Source organism: Rhinopithecus bieti, unplaced genomic scaffold (genome assembly GCF_001698545.2).
Source record: "Rhinopithecus bieti isolate Rb0 unplaced genomic scaffold, ASM169854v2 scaffold_6380, whole genome shotgun sequence".
NCBI classification, from domain to species: Eukaryota; Metazoa; Chordata; class Mammalia; order Primates; family Cercopithecidae; genus Rhinopithecus; species Rhinopithecus bieti.
Window position 1 is genome coordinate 7,336,004 of NW_016806642.1, and position 16,720 is coordinate 7,352,723.

Consider the following 16,720-nt stretch of genomic DNA (forward strand, 5'->3'; position numbering starts at 1 on the left):
CTAGGTGGTGCTGATGATGGTGGTCTGCAGTCACATCTTGAGCAGCAGTGCTGTCTATGCCAATGATAGTGTGTGCAGAGGCCTAAGGGTGGAGAGTCCGGCTTATCCTGGGATAAGCCAGGGTTAACCAGAGTTAATATGACTGCTGGAGGTTAAGATGGAAGCTAAATTATGAAGAGCTTGACATCCATGCTGAATTGGACTTGACCCTGAGTCCACTGAGAAGCCACCTACTTAGGTGTACAAATACTTAGGGTCCTTGGGTGGTGGGGTGGCAGAGGCAAGATCTCAAGCCATCCGCTCTTGAGGGTTCTGGGATGGTAGAAGTGGTGATGGTGACTGCACCACAGCGGTGAACACCAGAGGGGTTGGGGGGCTGGGAAGGTGTTGAGAACAAGGACAGTGGACACTTCTGCACTTTCCTTAAGGCAAGGCCATCCTTCGAGGGGTCCGTTCAAGGTCTCATGATGTCTGATGCTTGATTTGTGAATTTGGAGGGTGTTTTTGGATGAGATCAACATTTCTTTCTTTTTTTGTTTGTTTTGTTTGTTGTTGAGATAGGGTCTCGATCTTTCTCCCAGGCTGGAGTACAGTGGCGCCATCTCAGATCACTGCAGCCTTTGCCTCCTGGGCTCAAGTGATCCTCCCACCCTCAGCCTCTGGAATAGCTGGGACTTCGGGCACACGCCACCATGCCCACCTGTGAAACATTCTTCCCAGAAGACCATCTTCTGGGTCTTGAGCCTGCTGGCCCACAGTGCAGATTTTGGACTTGCCCACCTCCATAACTGCAAAAGCCAATTCCTTATGATAAATCTTTCTAAATACATACACATCTTCTCGGTTCAGTTTCTCTGGAGAATGCTGACTAATACGATGTTGGACAGGAAGTTTCTGCTTTCAATCTTTAAGAACAGGTGAATCCTATTCTTCATGGCATGGGGGCCACTGGAGTATATTTCTTTTCTTTTTGGGGGGAGTGGGGGAGGAGGATCATGTTCTCAGTCTGTTGCCCAGGCTTGAGTGCAGTGTGTGATCATAGCTTACTGCAGCCTCGACTTCCAGGCTCAAGCGATCCTTTCACTTCAGCCTCTGAAGTAGGTGGGGCTGCTGGTGCATGCCACGGTGCCAGGTTGATTTTTTAATTAATTTATTATTTTTGAGATGGGGGCCTTACTCTGTCACCCAAGCTGTAGTACATGATCATGGCTCACTGCAGCCTCAATATCCCTGGGCTGAGGTGATTCTACCACCTTAGCCTCCGGAGTAGCTGCGACTACAGGTGTGTGCCACCACGTCCGACTAATTTTTGTGTTTTTTGTAGAGGCGGGGTCTTGCCATGTTGCCCAAGCTGGTCTCAAACTCCTGCGCTCAAGCAATCCGCCCACCTCAGTCTCCCAAAGTATTGGGATTACAGGTGTGAGCTACTGAGCCCAGCCTAATTTACTTTTTGTAGAGACCAGGTCTCCCTATGTTGCCCTAGCTGGTATTGAACTCCTGGGTTCAAGTGATCCTCCACTTTAGCCTCCCTGGAGTGTTTTCAGACAGGTATCCTGAAGTTCCCAGGAGAGTAACACATGGCTCTGGGGTTGAGAGGAGTTGAATGACGGGTTCCCTTTAAGACATTACCGTTTCTTCTGTTCTCCTGGGAGAGTAATGCTGGGGATGTGCCCAGTAAAGCCATTAGGCAGGAGGAGCCATTGAAACACCGCATCTGTAATCACCTGTGTCTATCTAGAGCAGAAGAATGTTTAAACCATGAGGGAGGGTATCCAGAGTGCCTGGCCTTGGAAATTCTTCCCAGGATGCGGAGATGTAGGGTGAGTGGATAGACTACATCCAAAAGATGTGTCCTTTTTTCATTTGTTTGTTTTCTTCTACTCTTTATTTTAATCTTTTAAAAATCTTGTGCTTGTGTTGTGGCACCAAATCTTGTGCTTGTGTTTAGGGAGAACTGAAATAAACTTACAAATTCAGGCTGTGCACACAGATGTTTATAGTGGCTTTATTCCTAATTGCCAAAACTTGAAAGCAACCAAAATGTTCTTTAGTAGGTAAATGGATAAACTGTGGTACATCCAAACACTGGAATATAACTCAGTGCTAAAAAGAAATGAGCTATCAAGCCATGAAAAGACATGGAAGAGGGGCCGGGTGCGGTGGCTCACGCCTGTAATCCCAGCGCTTTGGGAGGCCGAGGCAGGTGGATCACCTGAGGCGGGGAGTTCATGACCAGCCTGGCCAACATGGCAAAACTCCGTCTCTACTAGAAATACAAACATTAATTGGGTGTGGTGGCACACGCCTGTAATCCCAGCTACTCAGGAGGCTAAGGTAGGAGAATTGCTTGAACCTGGGAGGCAGAGGTTGCAGTGAGCCGAGATTGCGCCACTGCACTCTAGCCTGTGAGACGGAGAGAGACTCTATCTCAAAAAAGAAAAAAAAAAACAAGAAACAAAACAAAAAAAAACCTTGGTTTTCATGGTTGGGAAGGGGGTTGGAGAAGAATAGGGAGCACACAAAGGACTTTTAGGGCAGTGGAAATATTCTATATATCTTTATGGTAGGCACGTCATACATTTGTCCAAACCCATAGGATGTACACCACCAAGATTCAACCCTCAGGTACTCTATGGAGTTTGGGTGAGAATGTAGGTTCATTCATTGTAGCAAATGTACCAGTCTGGTAGAGGATGTTGATAATGGGAGAGGCTGTGTGAGTGAGGGCGCAGGTATGTGGGAAAACTCTGCACCTTCCTCCCAATTTTGCTGTTAACTTAAAAGTGCCTTTTAACATTTTTTTCAGAGACAAGGTCTTACTTTGTGACCCAGGCTGGAGTGCAGTGGTGCAAACAAAGCTCACTGTAGCTTCAACTTACCAGGCTCAAGCAATCATCCCACCTCAGCCGACCGAGTAGCTGGGACTATAGGCACACGCCATCATGCCTGGCTAATTTTTGTCTTTTTTGTAGAGATGGGATTTCACCACGTTAGCCAAGCTGGTCTCAAACTCCTGGGCCCAAGTGATCCTCCCATCTCCGCCTCCCAAAGTGTTGGGATTACAGGTGTGAGCCACTGTGCCTGGCCAAAACTGTCCTTAAAAATAGTCTTAACATAGTGAGAGCCCTGTCTCTACAAAAAGTTAAAAAAAAGAAATTAGCCAGACATGGTGTCGCACACCTGTAGTCCCAGCCAGTTGGAGAGCTGAGGTGGGAGGGTCGTTGGAGCCGGGGAGTTTGAGGCCACAGTGAGCCGTGATTGCATCACTGCACTCCAGCCTGGGTGACAGAGCGAGACCCTGACTCAAAAGAAAAGAAAAGCTTTCGAGAGTATTTCGAACCAATTTAGCAGCCATGTGTGAGTACTCTACAGTAGTTTGCTAAGTTGGTGAATTCCCAGTAAGGTTTATGGAAAACTCTCAGGGTTGCAAGCTAGTGAGGGACTGGGCTAGTCACTTCCTTTCTCTGGCACGCTTCTCCCACTTGTAAAATGGGAGGAGTGCTGTAGCAGGCAGGACAAACTCCCAGTTCTGAGGTTGCCTCCATTTCAAAAAAACTGATTCTAGAAGGAATATCAAATATATGTTTGCTCCTGTATAATTTTGCCAAGCATAGGTCCTGATACCCGACAGTAATCTCTCAGGGACTGAAGACCAAAGCAACTTTCTTGCTTACTCCTTCACATGACTGGAAAAGGATATACTGCTAAGGCGAGGCAGGGTGAGTCTTTTATACACCGTCACACACACACACAAATGACTCTTCCAAATGTCAGTTTATTTTGGGATTGTGCAGAGAGTGAAATGTTTCTTTTTTTGTCTTTACTTAAATACAGAGCATCTGAAGATTGAAAGTCAAGCTGTCAAAAACTTAACATTTGCACTAGGCTGGCATACAACTGAGACTATAACCTAAATTTAAATTTTTGTGTTAAAAAAAAGTCTCACTGTTCTGGTTGACTTTAATAGAAAAAATATAAATAAAATATAAAATTAAGAAGAAAATTGGGTGCAAAAAATTTTAGTTGTGCCAGACAAGGTGGCGTGCACTTGTAGTCTCAATTACACAGGATGTTGAAGTGGAAGGATTGCTTGAGCCCAGGAGTTCGAGGCCAGCCTGGGCAACACAGCAAGACTGAGCCTCCCTCTGTCACGTAGGCTGGAGTGCAATGGCACAATCTTGGCTCATTGCAACCTCCACCTCTCAGGTTCAAGCCATTCTGCCTTAGCCTTCTGAGTAGCTGGGACTACAGGCGTGTACCACCACACCTGGCCAATTTTTGTATTTTTAGTAGAGACAGGGTTTTGCCATGTTGGCCAGATTGGTCTTGAACTCCTGATCTCAGGTGATCCGCCTACCTTGCCTCCTGAAGTGCTGGGATTACAGGTGTGAATCACCATGCTCGGCCTATAATGCATCTATTCTAGTGCCCAGCAACATAGTTGGGCAATGAATACCTGAGACAGCTATTAATGGATTCTAGACTTTTTTTTTTTGGAAACAGTCTCACTCTGTCACCCAGGCTGGAGTGTAATGGCGCGATCTTGGCTCACTGCAACCTCTGCCTCTCGGTTTCAAGTGATTCTTGTGCCTCAGCCTCCCAGTAGCTGGAATTACAGGCACCCACCATCATGCCTGGCTAATTTTTTTTTTTTTTGAGATAGAGTCTCACTCTGTCGACCAGGCTGGAGTGCAGTGGTGCAATCTCGGCTCACTGCAAGCTCTGCCTCCTGGGTTCATGCCATTCTCCCACCTCAGCCTCCAGAGTAGCTAGGACTACAGGCACCCGCCACGATGTCTGGCTAATTTTGTTTTTGTAGTTTTAGTAGAGACGGGGTTTTGCCGTATTAGCCAGGATGGTCTCGATCTCCTGACCTCGTGATCCACCCGCCTTAGCCTCCCAATGTGCTGGGATTACAGGCATGAGCCACCGTGCCCGGCCTAATTTTTGTATTTTTAGTAGAGACAGGGTTTTGCCACGTTGGCCAGGCTGGCCTTGAACTCCTGACCTCAGGTGATCCATCTGCCTCAGCCTCCTAAAGTGTTGGGATTACAGGCGTGAGCCACTATGCCCAGCCATGGACTCCAGATTTTAATAGGACACCAAAATACCTTGTGAAAAGTTGGACTTTTTTTTTTTCTATTAGGGAACAAAATGCTGAAGAAAAAGCACAATTAGATCCAGAAAGTACACTTTTTCATATATAATAAAACTCCATTTGCTCTGTAGGCAACTACATTTATTTAGAATCTTTGGAAATATCTTATACATACAAACATTCAGCACTTTTATTCTTCCTGGCTTACTTCCCTCTCATGCTAATTCCATTAGTGATATCATTACTATACTTAAATGGCCCAAATGATGAGGCCAAATATAAGAGCACTACTTCTTTCACAAATTGCCATTTTCATAGCCTCTCAGCTTGTCAGTAAGTTCTGAGGCAAAATATCTTTTGGAAAGGCAATTACTTATTAGTCATGCAAGCAGAGACAGAACCGATTATGACAAATACTAGTTCTATCAATTTAGTGCAGTAAGAAGTATAAAGCATCATAAATCCTTCATCAATATACTTGTACTAGCATGACCTAAAAGGATAATGTATAAAGAAACACAACAACAATGTATTATCTCAAAATGTGTATTTAATGGCCATTCCATCAAAATAAAGCAGAATCTCATTTCAAAACTATTATATGTATATATATTTTTAAGGTGCATTTTCAAGTTTCATTTGGGTTTCATTTCTTCGTGGCTTGCCTGAGGTGTTCTTGCAGGTACAATTAACACAGAATGTTCTGAGGTTGGTGGCTTTTCATGCATTGAAAAATGAGATCCTAACAACATTGCACATCTTGGATACATTAGAAATTTTAAAAGCCATGTGTAATTTCAGAAAACTTAATATCGTCATGAAAGACATTTTCAACACAAAATTTAGGCACTCTATACTTTGGAATAGCCATAAAATATTCCAATAAGAGTTAATGCACTTTGTGATTACATCTACTCAAAGATAATTCTCAATTAAAATCTATACTTATTAAATAACATTTTAAATTAGAGCCCGTTAAACTCTGACAATTACTGTGAAATATTTGCAGCATTGTGTTGTAGTTAAATACTGCTGAACTACTTCTATTACTGACTCTAGTACTCATCCTTCATGGGTTTTTTTTTTGAGACAGAGTCTTGCTCTGTTACCCAGGCTGGAGTGCAGTGGCACGAACTCGGCTCACTGCAACCTCCACCTCCCAGGTTCAAGCAATTTTCCTGCCTCAACCTCCTGAGTAGCTGGGATTACAGGCGCCTGCCACTGCACCCGGCTAATTTTTGTATTTTTAGTACAGAGAGGGTTTCACCATCTTGGCCTGGCTGGTCTCAAACTCCTGACCTCATGATCCACCTGTCTTGGCTTCCCAAAGTGCTGGGATTACAGGCGTGAGTCACTGTACCTGGCCATGGTACTTTTAAAAACAGAGGACTCTATAGCATCCACCAGTAAGCATCTCTCCCTTTTTCTTGCTAATATATGAATAAGATTGCCAATAATCAACTTAAAAGTATTCTTGTATATTCTGCTGTAGCTGCTTTCTTAGCATGCAAAACTTCAGCAAATGGGAGTCTCCTTGGAGATCAGGAAACATCAGCCATGCATTTTCATCACAGATTCCTAGGCTCAATTCATTTGCTCACTTTGCAGCTAAGTATGTTGCTCCATTTAGGTTCCTGCAGTCTGTGCTGCTAGACTGACTGCTATGAAGGTGAAGGGAAAGATAATCAAATATGTCTCCCTACTTTGTACAAGGCCAAGGCCACCCAGACCTTGTTTGACTTGAGACAAAACTTGCTTATCTCTGCAGTGTGGTTCTGGGGCTTCTACCTCCTTTTCCTAAGACCGAGGGGTGGGAATGATGCCTGCCTACTGAAATGCCATTAATTCCAGGTGATCTTCTTGGATTTGAATTTAATTTAGCATTGTTAGAATTCAGAACATGTATGCTAATTGTTCCTGTTGAGAATAAAGTTCAGTTGCTCAGTGGTATGCATTTAGATGGTGCAGAAAACAATTAATCTTTCAGAATTTTTAGAAGATTACAGTCTGTAAATTGAATCATCAAAATCACCAATGACTAGCATATAAAGATCTATCCAGAGAAATGAATTTGAGACTTATTTGACTATAAGTCATACAGAAGACAGCACAGTAATTTCCCATAGGAGAATCTGGTATTTCATCTTGGGGATCACTGGTAAATTAATTACACTGCTAATGTTTTCTTGCTTGCTTGAAGAGACAATTAGCATAAGTAAATCATGAGTGAGATGATAAGTTGCTTAACATTTGTTTCTGTCCATTGGGTGAGATCTGAGGTTGCTGTTAAGCCTCGGTATGAGTAGGGGATAGGGAGAGAAGAGCATGAGGAAAGAGAGGTTAACTCCAGGTTTGGCAAATATAATCAGAACCAATTGGTTAAAATCAGAATATTGGGCTGGGCGCGGTGGCTCACACCTGGAATCCCAGCACTTTGGGAGGCCAAGGCAGGCAGATCACCTGAGGTCAGGAGTTCAAGAACAGCCTGGCCCATATGGGGAAACTCTGTCTCTACTAAAAATACAAAAATAAGCCCTGCATGGTGATGCATGCCTGTAATCCCAGCTACTCGGGAGGCTGAGGCAGGAGAATTGCTCCAACCTGGGAGGCAGAGGTTGCAGTGAGCCAAGATGACGCCACTGCACTCTGGTCTGGGCGACAGAGACTCAGTCTCAAAAAAAAAAAAAAAAAAAAAAAGAAATCAGAACACTGAAATTAAATGCAAAACAGACTCATTTCAGTTTTAGAAATCAACCTCACCAACAGGTGACAGGAACTGGGAAACATTAGGAGATGATTATTGATTTGGGAAATTCACATGAAACCTCAGCCATTTCTCCTGAGCAGAGAGGACAAGAAATAAGAATGAAGGTGCATTTTAGTTGAGGGTGCTTTTCATACCCACTCAGAACTTCATCTGCCTGTGGATATTCTAAACAACAACATCTATCTTGTGACCAGGCCCGAGGCTCACGACAGCACAGTTAAGGTTACAGTCCCTCTCTGGTGTTTGAGAATGGCGACCGCTTGCTCGTGAGTAACACCTTCCAGGCTCTCGCCATTAACAGCTAAAATCTGATCCCCTCGTTTTAATCGGCCGTCATCTGCAGCGGCTCCCTACAAACAAGAAACATTCCAGTTTAATCCAGGCTAAAGCACAGTTTATATTACATTCATATTAAAAACTCTAACTTCTGTCTGGTGTGCATAGTAAAAGAAGAACTTTAAAAACTACCAATTAAAGTTTTTTTCCAGGTAGTGTTTTAAATGAGGAAAAATGTAAGATACGCTGTTTGAATAATAATGGTTGAATAGTAACTACAATTATGGATAATCTAAATAACATACTAGTCGAAATGTACTGATACATTTCTTTTAATACAAGTAGAACCTTATTTCACTATTTAGTATTAAATGGAATTGGATGTCATATCACCTCCTAGTCATGGAAATGTAATATACAAAAAAAGGCAGATAGAATTGAATCTGGTGTTAGTCTTATAATACCACCATTATACAGAGTTCCCGTTGCATTATTAAGCTATCAGCACTGTGATCTGTCAAAAATAAGTGTAGTCTTTAAATGGGTGAATTGTATGGTAAGTGAATTATATCCCAATAAAGCTGTTATCTATATATAAATATATACAAGTGTAGCATCTCTAAAATTTTGTAATATCATATTCAAAACCTTCCACTTTATCTTTGATCATCTAAATAGGTTTCTAAATGACTACTTTTATTATATACTCAGTCATGCATGGCTCCTCAAAACGGCACAAAGCCAGTGAAACTTTGGGGTTTTTACACTCTAAAGCTGCATATCTAAAAATGCCACGATATTACTAGAAACATTTTGGACTGGTAAGGGAAGAAAAGACCTAAAAAATGATTTACAGGAGGTTTCACCATCTGTAGGGGGTAACTGTTTAAGTCCCTTGAAAAGTCAGTGCCACAAGAATCCTCTAAACGAGGTCAAACTTCAGGGGGCAACCAAAGCCTACAGGCACTTCGCTCTTGACTGACTCAATCAGAAGCTGAGCTAGGAGGCACCAGCGCTCCTGAGACCTGTGTCCATGTGCAGCTTGGAGGTCCTGAGATGCTGGGAATCAGACAGGTTTTCTAAACCGTGAGAATGGTGGAATTTCTAAATGCATGTGCAATAAAGAATATTCAAAACCCGCTGGGTGCAGTGGCTCACGCCTGTAATCCCAGCACTTTGGGAATTTCAGGTGAGAGCATTGCTTGAGCTCAGGAGTTTGAGACCAGCCTGGGCAACATGGTGAAACTCTGCCTCTACAAAAAATTAGCCAGCCATGGTGGCTTATGACTGTGATCCCAGCTACTTGGGAGGCTGAGCAGGAGGATCACTTGAACCTGCAGAGGTTGGAGTGAGCTGAGATAGTGCCACTGCACTCCAGACTGGGTGACAGAGTGAGCACTGTCTCAAAAAAAAAAAAAAGTATTCGAAATCAGGTGTATACTGTGGGCAAAATATTAAAATTAAGTATTAATAAATTGCAACTGGCCAGGCACAGTGGCTCATGCCTGTAATCCCAGCACTTTGGGTGGCCAAGGCAGGAGGATCGCCTGAAATCAGGAGTTCGAGACCAGACTGGCCAACATGGTGAAATCCTGTCTCTACTAAAAATAAAAAAATTAGCTGGGTGTGATGGCGCACACCTGTAATCCCAGCTACTTGGGAGGCTGAGGCTGGAGAATCACTTGAACCTGGGAGGCGGAGGCTGCAGTGAGCTGAGATCGCCCCACTGCACTCAGCCTGGGCAAAAAGAGCGAAACTCTGACTCAAAAAACCCAAAAAACAAAAAACCCAAAACTTGCAACTTCACTCAAATCTTTTAAGAAAATAATGGGTCAACTGTACTAAAGACAAAATTAAACAAGTAATTTTACTGGATAAAATCAGAATTACAAGCAAAGTTGATTTCATTAAATTTTACATGCTAAGATTTAAGGGCTTCAGTAAATCTCAGATATCTGTGTAAATTAGTTTTTTAAAAACTATGTTAAGCTCTTTATCTTTTTTAGTAATGCAAAAAAAATTTTTTAAATTTTTTTGAGAAGGAGTTTCACTCTTGTCGCCCAGGCTGGAGTGTAATGGTGCGATCTCGGTTCATTGCAACCTCCACCTCCCGAGTTCAAGCAATTCTCCTGCCTCAGCCTCCCGAGTAGTTGGGATTACAGGCATCTGCCATCAGGCCTGGGTAATTTTTGTATTTTTAGGAGAGAGTTTCACCATGTTGGCCAGGCTGGTCTCGAACTCTTGACCTCAGGTGATCCACCCGCCTCAGCCTCCCAAAGTGCTGGGATTACAGGTGTGAACCTGTGCCCAGCCAGGATGATTTTTTCTTTCTAGGATTTGGACTCTCTCTGGTGTTGCAGTGCTTGGTTGATGAGCACTTACTGATGTGTATCTATTCTCCTACTTTACCAATGTGGCATTTGTGGACTACAGGGGAAAAGGTAAAATCGAAATAAATACATTGCTTGAAAACCTCTACCTACTTCGTAATTGTGCCTCTTTACTCACTTGCTATTTGTCCCAAGTTGGTTACTTAGTCTTCTCAGATGCCGTAAAATGGGCATCTACTATCTACCTTGTGGCCTGTTCTAAGGATTAAATGTATGACACATGGCATTTACTCAACATGGTGGTAAATAAAATAAAACACTAGTGACAACCAAGTTCATGGTTCAGATTTCATAGGCTCTGAAAAACTGCTCCTTAAATTTTTAGAGTTGCTGAAGTCTTTAGGTCAATCTCTTATTTGGCTTAGGGTAAAATTCAGCTGCTGAAGGGACTAAGACCTAAGGCTGGCTTCGATTTTTTTTTTTGAGACTGAGTCTCACTCTGTTGCTCAGGCTGGAGAGCAGTGGTGTGATCTCAGCTCACTGCAACCTCCACCTCCCAGGTTCAAGTGATTCTCGTGCCTCAGCCTCCCGAGTAGCTGGGATTACAGGTGCCTGTCACTACGAATGGCTAATTTTTGTATTTTTAGTAGAGAGAAGGTTTCACCATGTTGGCCAGGCTGGTTCTGAACTCCTGACCTCAAGTGATCTGCCTGCCTAGGCCTCCCAAAGTGCTGGGGATTACAGGCGTGAGCCACCATGCCTGGCCTACATTGGAGTTTTTTAAAAAATCTTTTTCATTTTAGAGATGGGGTTGTCCCCATCTCATTTTTGTTGTTGTCCAGGCTGATCTTGAACTCCTGGACTCAAGTTATTCTCCTGCCTCAGCCTCTCAAAGTGCTGGGATTACAGGTGTGAGCCACCATGTCCTGCCCTACTGGAATTTTTTTTTTTTTTTTTTTTTGAGACAGAGTCTTGCTCTGTCGCCCAGGCTGGAGTGTAGTGGCGTGATCTCAGCTCATTGCAAGCTCTGCCTTCCAGATTCATGCCATTCTCCTGCCTCAGCCTCCAGAGTAGCTGGGACTACAGGTGACCACCACCACGTTCGGCTAATTTTTTTATATTTTTAGTACAGACAGGGTTTCACCGTGTTAGGATGGTGTCGATCTCCTGACCTCGTGATCTGCCCGCCTTGGCCTCCCAAAGTGCTGGGATTACAGGTGTGAGCCACCGTGCCTGGCCTGGAATATTCTTTTAGTAAGACTGACTGTGCTAAGTGGGCCACTGGATAGGGCTTAGAAATTTGTCTTTTTACTTTTTTTAATTCAGAGCTTTTCATTTTTAGGTGTGCCATTCTGTAAGTAATGAAATACACGAAGGATATTCAATATCTATTCCTTACAATGTTTCTACTTCCATGGGTGCTTCCTAAAGGAGCTCTTTCAGTGGCGCCTTTGAAGAGGGCATTCTGTGTGAGCCGCAGTCCATTCTTTATTCCCACTACTCTTGTCCCACTGTGTGGATGCTGCTGGGTTCTTTTAAAAATTCACCAGCAATGCACAGGCATTTTACTCTTAGCTGTATGTTCTGGTGCCACGTCAGGGTGTCTGGCTCCCACCTGTATGTTCTGGTGCCACGTCAGGGTGTCTGGCTCCCACCTGTATGTTCTGGTGCCACGTCAGGGTGTCTGGCTCCCACCTGTATGTTCTGGTGCCACGTCAGGGTGTCTGGCTCCCACCTGTATGTTCTGGTGCCACGTCAGGGTGTCTGGCTCCCACCTGTATGTTCTGGTGCCACGTCAGGGTGTCTGGCTCCCACCTGTATGTTCTGGTGCCACGTCAGGGTGTCTGGCTCCCACCTGTATGTTCTGGTGCCACGTCAGGGTGTCTGGCTCCCACCTGTATGTTCTGGTGCCACGTCAGGGTGTCTGGCTCCCACCTGTATGTTCTGGTGCCACGTCAGGGTGTCTGGCTCCCACCTGTATGTTCTGGTGCCACGTCAGGGTGTCTGGCTCCCACCTGTATGTTCTGGTGCCACGTCAGGGTGTCTGGCTCCCACCTGTATGTTCTGGTGCCACGTCAGGGTGTCTGGCTCCCACCTGTATGTTCTGGTGCCACGTCAGGGTGTCTGGCTCCCACCTGTATGTTCTGGTGCCACGTCAGGGTGTCTGGCTCCCACCTGTATGTTCTGGTGCCACGTCAGGGTGTCTGGCTCCCACCTGTATGTTCTGGTGCCACGTCAGGGTGTCTGGCTCCCACCTGTATGTTCTGGTGCCACGTCAGGGTGTCTGGCTCCCACCTGTATGTTCTGGTGCCACGTCAGGGTGTCTGGCTCCCACCTGTATGTTCTGGTGCCACGTCAGGGTGTCTGGCTCCCACCTGTATGTTCTGGTGCCACGTCAGGGTGTCTGGCTCCCACCTGTATGTTCTGGTGCCACGTCAGGGTGTCTGGCTCCCACCTGTATGTTCTGGTGCCACGTCAGGGTGTCTGGCTCCCACCTGTATGTTCTGGTGCCACGTCAGGGTGTCTGGCTCCCACCTGTATGTTCTGGTGCCACGTCAGGGTGTCTGGCTCCCACCTGTATGTTCTGGTGCCACGTCAGGGTGTCTGGCTCCCACCTGTATGTTCTGGTGCCACGTCAGGGTGTCTGGCTCCCACCTGTATGTTCTGGTGCCACGTCAGGGTGTCTGGCTCCCACCTGTATGTTCTGGTGCCACGTCAGGGTGTCTGGCTCCCACCTGTATGTTCTGGTGCCACGTCAGGGTGTCTGGCTCCCACCTGTATGTTCTGGTGCCACGTCAGGGTGTCTGGCTCCCACCTGTATGTTCTGGTGCCACGTCAGGGTGTCTGGCTCCCACCTGTATGTTCTGGTGCCACGTCAGGGTGTCTGGCTCCCACCTGTATGTTCTGGTGCCACGTCAGGGTGTCTGGCTCCCACCTGTATGTTCTGGTGCCACGTCAGGGTGTCTGGCTCCCACCTGTATGTTCTGGTGCCACGTCAGGGTGTCTGGCTCCCACCTGTATGTTCTGGTGCCACGTCAGGGTGTCTGGCTCCCACCTGTATGTTCTGGTGCCACGTCAGGGTGTCTGGCTCCCACCTGTATGTTCTGGTGCCACGTCAGGGTGTCTGGCTCCCACCTGTATGTTCTGGTGCCACGTCAGGGTGTCTGGCTCCCACCTGTATGTTCTGGTGCCACGTCAGGGTGTCTGGCTCCCACCTGTATGTTCTGGTGCCACGTCAGGGTGTCTGGCTCCCACCTGTATGTTCTGGTGCCACGTCAGGGTGTCTGGCTCCCACCTGTATGTTCTGGTGCCACGTCAGGGTGTCTGGCTCCCACCTGTATGTTCTGGTGCCACGTCAGGGTGTCTGGCTCCCACCTGTATGTTCTGGTGCCACGTCAGGGTGTCTGGCTCCCACCTGTATGTTCTGGTGCCACGTCAGGGTGTCTGGCTCCCACCTGTATGTTCTGGTGCCACGTCAGGGTGTCTGGCTCCCACCTGTATGTTCTGGTGCCACGTCAGGGTGTCTGGCTCCCACCTGTATGTTCTGGTGCCACGTCAGGGTGTCTGGCTCCCACCTGTATGTTCTGGTGCCACGTCAGGGTGTCTGGCTCCCACCTGTATGTTCTGGTGCCACGTCAGGGTGTCTGGCTCCCACCTGTATGTTCTGGTGCCACGTCAGGGTGTCTGGCTCCCACCTGTATGTTCTGGTGCCACGTCAGGGTGTCTGGCTCCCACCTGTATGTTCTGGTGCCACGTCAGGGTGTCTGGCTCCCACCTGTATGTTCTGGTGCCACGTCAGGGTGTCTGGCTCCCACCTGTATGTTCTGGTGCCACGTCAGGGTGTCTGGCTCCCACCTGTATGTTCTGGTGTCCTGTCAAAACGTGTCTGGGTCCCAGCCTACCAATCTATTGAAAGTGTAGACAGCTGGGGCAGCCTGCTGAGCTCTGGAGCCAGATCAAAAGGCCTTAGAAGCTGATCCCATGTTGTGTCTGTATCCAGTTACATTAAGTGAATGGGTGATTGCAAACATTCTGGAGGGGCTTTGTGGAGGCAACGGCAGGCCAGCAGAACGTGTTAAAACATGGGGGCTAATTATGCAGCCTTCCCACTGTCCTTATCTACATAGCTGGCTATTTCAAAAGCAAAGTATAATAATGCCCTCCAAAGAATAATTATCCCAACAACTTACGGTATTAAATGTGTCATAGGAGAAGGATGGTCAGTTTATGGTTTATCTACCTTGGGGATAAGCATTCTGCTACCCAGAATGTTTCTGTGCTGCCTTTCCTCTCCACTTTTGCCTATAACCAGTTTAACAGGTTGTGTTTGGGAATGCCGTGCCCTAATAGGCACTCTAGCAAGACGCAGGAAGTGGGTAAATGTGCAGCTGCTCAATGTGGTCCAAAAGCAAATGCCAAATGACTTAAGGGTTTTATGGCAGTTCACTGGGCCCAATTAACAGGTGATAAGATCTAAGATCTGCACAGGTAAAAGCAAGCTTGTATTTAATGTATAGTATAGCTTTCTAGAAAGAGACAGATTCCTTCTTACTCCTCCTTTCGAAGACCTTTATCTCTCTCTCTCTTTTTTTTTTTTTGAGATGGAGTCTCACTCTGTTGCCCAGGCTGGAGTGTAGTGGTGCTATCTGGGTTCATGGCAACCTCTGCCTCCCAGATTCAAGGGATTTTCATGTCTCGGCCTCCCAAGTAGCTGGGATCACAGGTGTGTACCACCACGCCAGGCTAGTTTTTGTGTTTTTTAGTAGAGAAGGGTTTCACCATGTTGACCAGGCTGGTCTTGAACTCAGGTGATCCGCCCACCTCAGGCTCCCAAAGTGCTGGGATTATAGACGTGAGCCACTATGCCCAGCCTTGAAGACCTTTATTTCTTTAGGAAAATAAAGCAGTTCAACAAGATCTGTTCATAAACAAATGACTGTGATAAAACCAAAGAAGAAAAAAAATTGTAATATCAATTTGAAATACTTCTCAGAGATCTTCAAAATTTATTTAAAAATTAAATTCCAATTAAAAAAATTACAATGAAGTTAAAAATAATTACTTAGGCTGGGCACAGTGACACACACCTATAATCCCAGCACTTTGGATGGCCGAGGTGGGTGGATCGCCTGAGCTCAGTAGTTTGAAATCAGCCTGGGCAACATGGCGAAACCCCGTCTCTACCAAAAATACAACAATTAGCCAGGTGTGGTGGCATGCGCCTGGAGTCCTAGCTACTGAGACAGGAGAATTGCTTGAACCCGGGGAGGCGGAGGTTGCAGTGAGCTGAGACCACGCCATTGCACTCCAGCCTCGGTGACAAGAGCAAAACTCCATCTCAAAAAAAAAAAAAAAGAATGCAGAATGCAGAATGCACTGATCCGAGGCTTGCACAGCACAAACCTTTCTGCCTTAGCCTCCAGTGCCTATTATTTTCAAGAAGAAGGCCAAATCCTTTTTCTAGTTCAGAACAATATTTCCAAGGACACCTTCTAAAGAGTGGCACTGCTCCTTATGCTGTGTTGCTGAAAGAAGACACTCTAAAAATCTGTGAGCATCTGCTTCCGTAATAGAGTCCAAAGAAAACTGCACTTCTGTGACTCCGCCATTGTAAAAGAACTCTTCTTTCACTATTCTGGTGTGAGAATTTCCTATAAGATTCAAATGAAATAAGCATACATGCACACATCCAGGTTTAACCCAAAGTAAAGCTAAGCAAAGCACTTTAAAAAAAATCTCACCTAGGTTTAATTTTTTTAAAAAAGTACATTAAAAAAGAAAATATACCTTTGCAAATACAGTCTTGACATAAATTGGCAGGTCTCCATGGGGACTTCCATAACCCCCTACAATACTAAACCCCAATCCTGCAGAGCCTTTCTCCAAAGTAATAATCTTAGGTGGAGGTGTTCTGAAAACACAATGCATGCTGTTTAATTCCAGAATAGATATCGAGAGGGAATTTCATTTTATTGGAAGAATACAGATTTGAGAGAGACTTTCATACTGCAAAACTATGAAGTTTGGTTTATCAAATCAAACTCTCAGAAAGCAATCTAGAAAGTTATTTTAAAACTTCTCACATCATGCCAATTAATCACCTATATTCTTGATGTTTTAGAGGTTTCTCTTCCATAAAACTCACTGATTTCTAATTAAAGATAAAGTCATGATGCTGAAATTGTCAAAGCACTCTTCTATATGCTTAGTTTTTTTTTTTTTTTTTTTTTTTTTTTTTTTTTTTTTTTT

General features: G+C 45.2%; 1 protein-coding gene across 6 annotated transcripts in view; it reads right to left on the bottom strand.

Moving 5' to 3' along the window:
* Window positions 1-5,217: 5,217 nt before the first annotated feature.
* The window catches only part of PATJ (PATJ crumbs cell polarity complex component), a 441,042-nt gene continuing 429,539 nt past the window's right edge, over window positions 5,218-16,720 (bottom strand). For 4 of the 6 annotated variants that reach the window (XM_017877223.1, XM_017877220.1, XM_017877221.1 and 1 more), the window contains 2 exons: window positions 16,259-16,382; window positions 5,218-8,215 (listed from right to left, as the gene is read on the bottom strand). In XM_017877223.1, coding sequence (XP_017732712.1) covers window positions 8,069-8,215; window positions 16,259-16,382 — 271 coding nt within the window. In that variant the 3' untranslated portion in view covers window positions 5,218-8,068. The remainder of the gene's footprint in view (window positions 8,216-16,258; window positions 16,383-16,720) is intronic. The other 2 variants (XM_017877225.1, XM_017877224.1) reach the window with 1 other exon arrangement.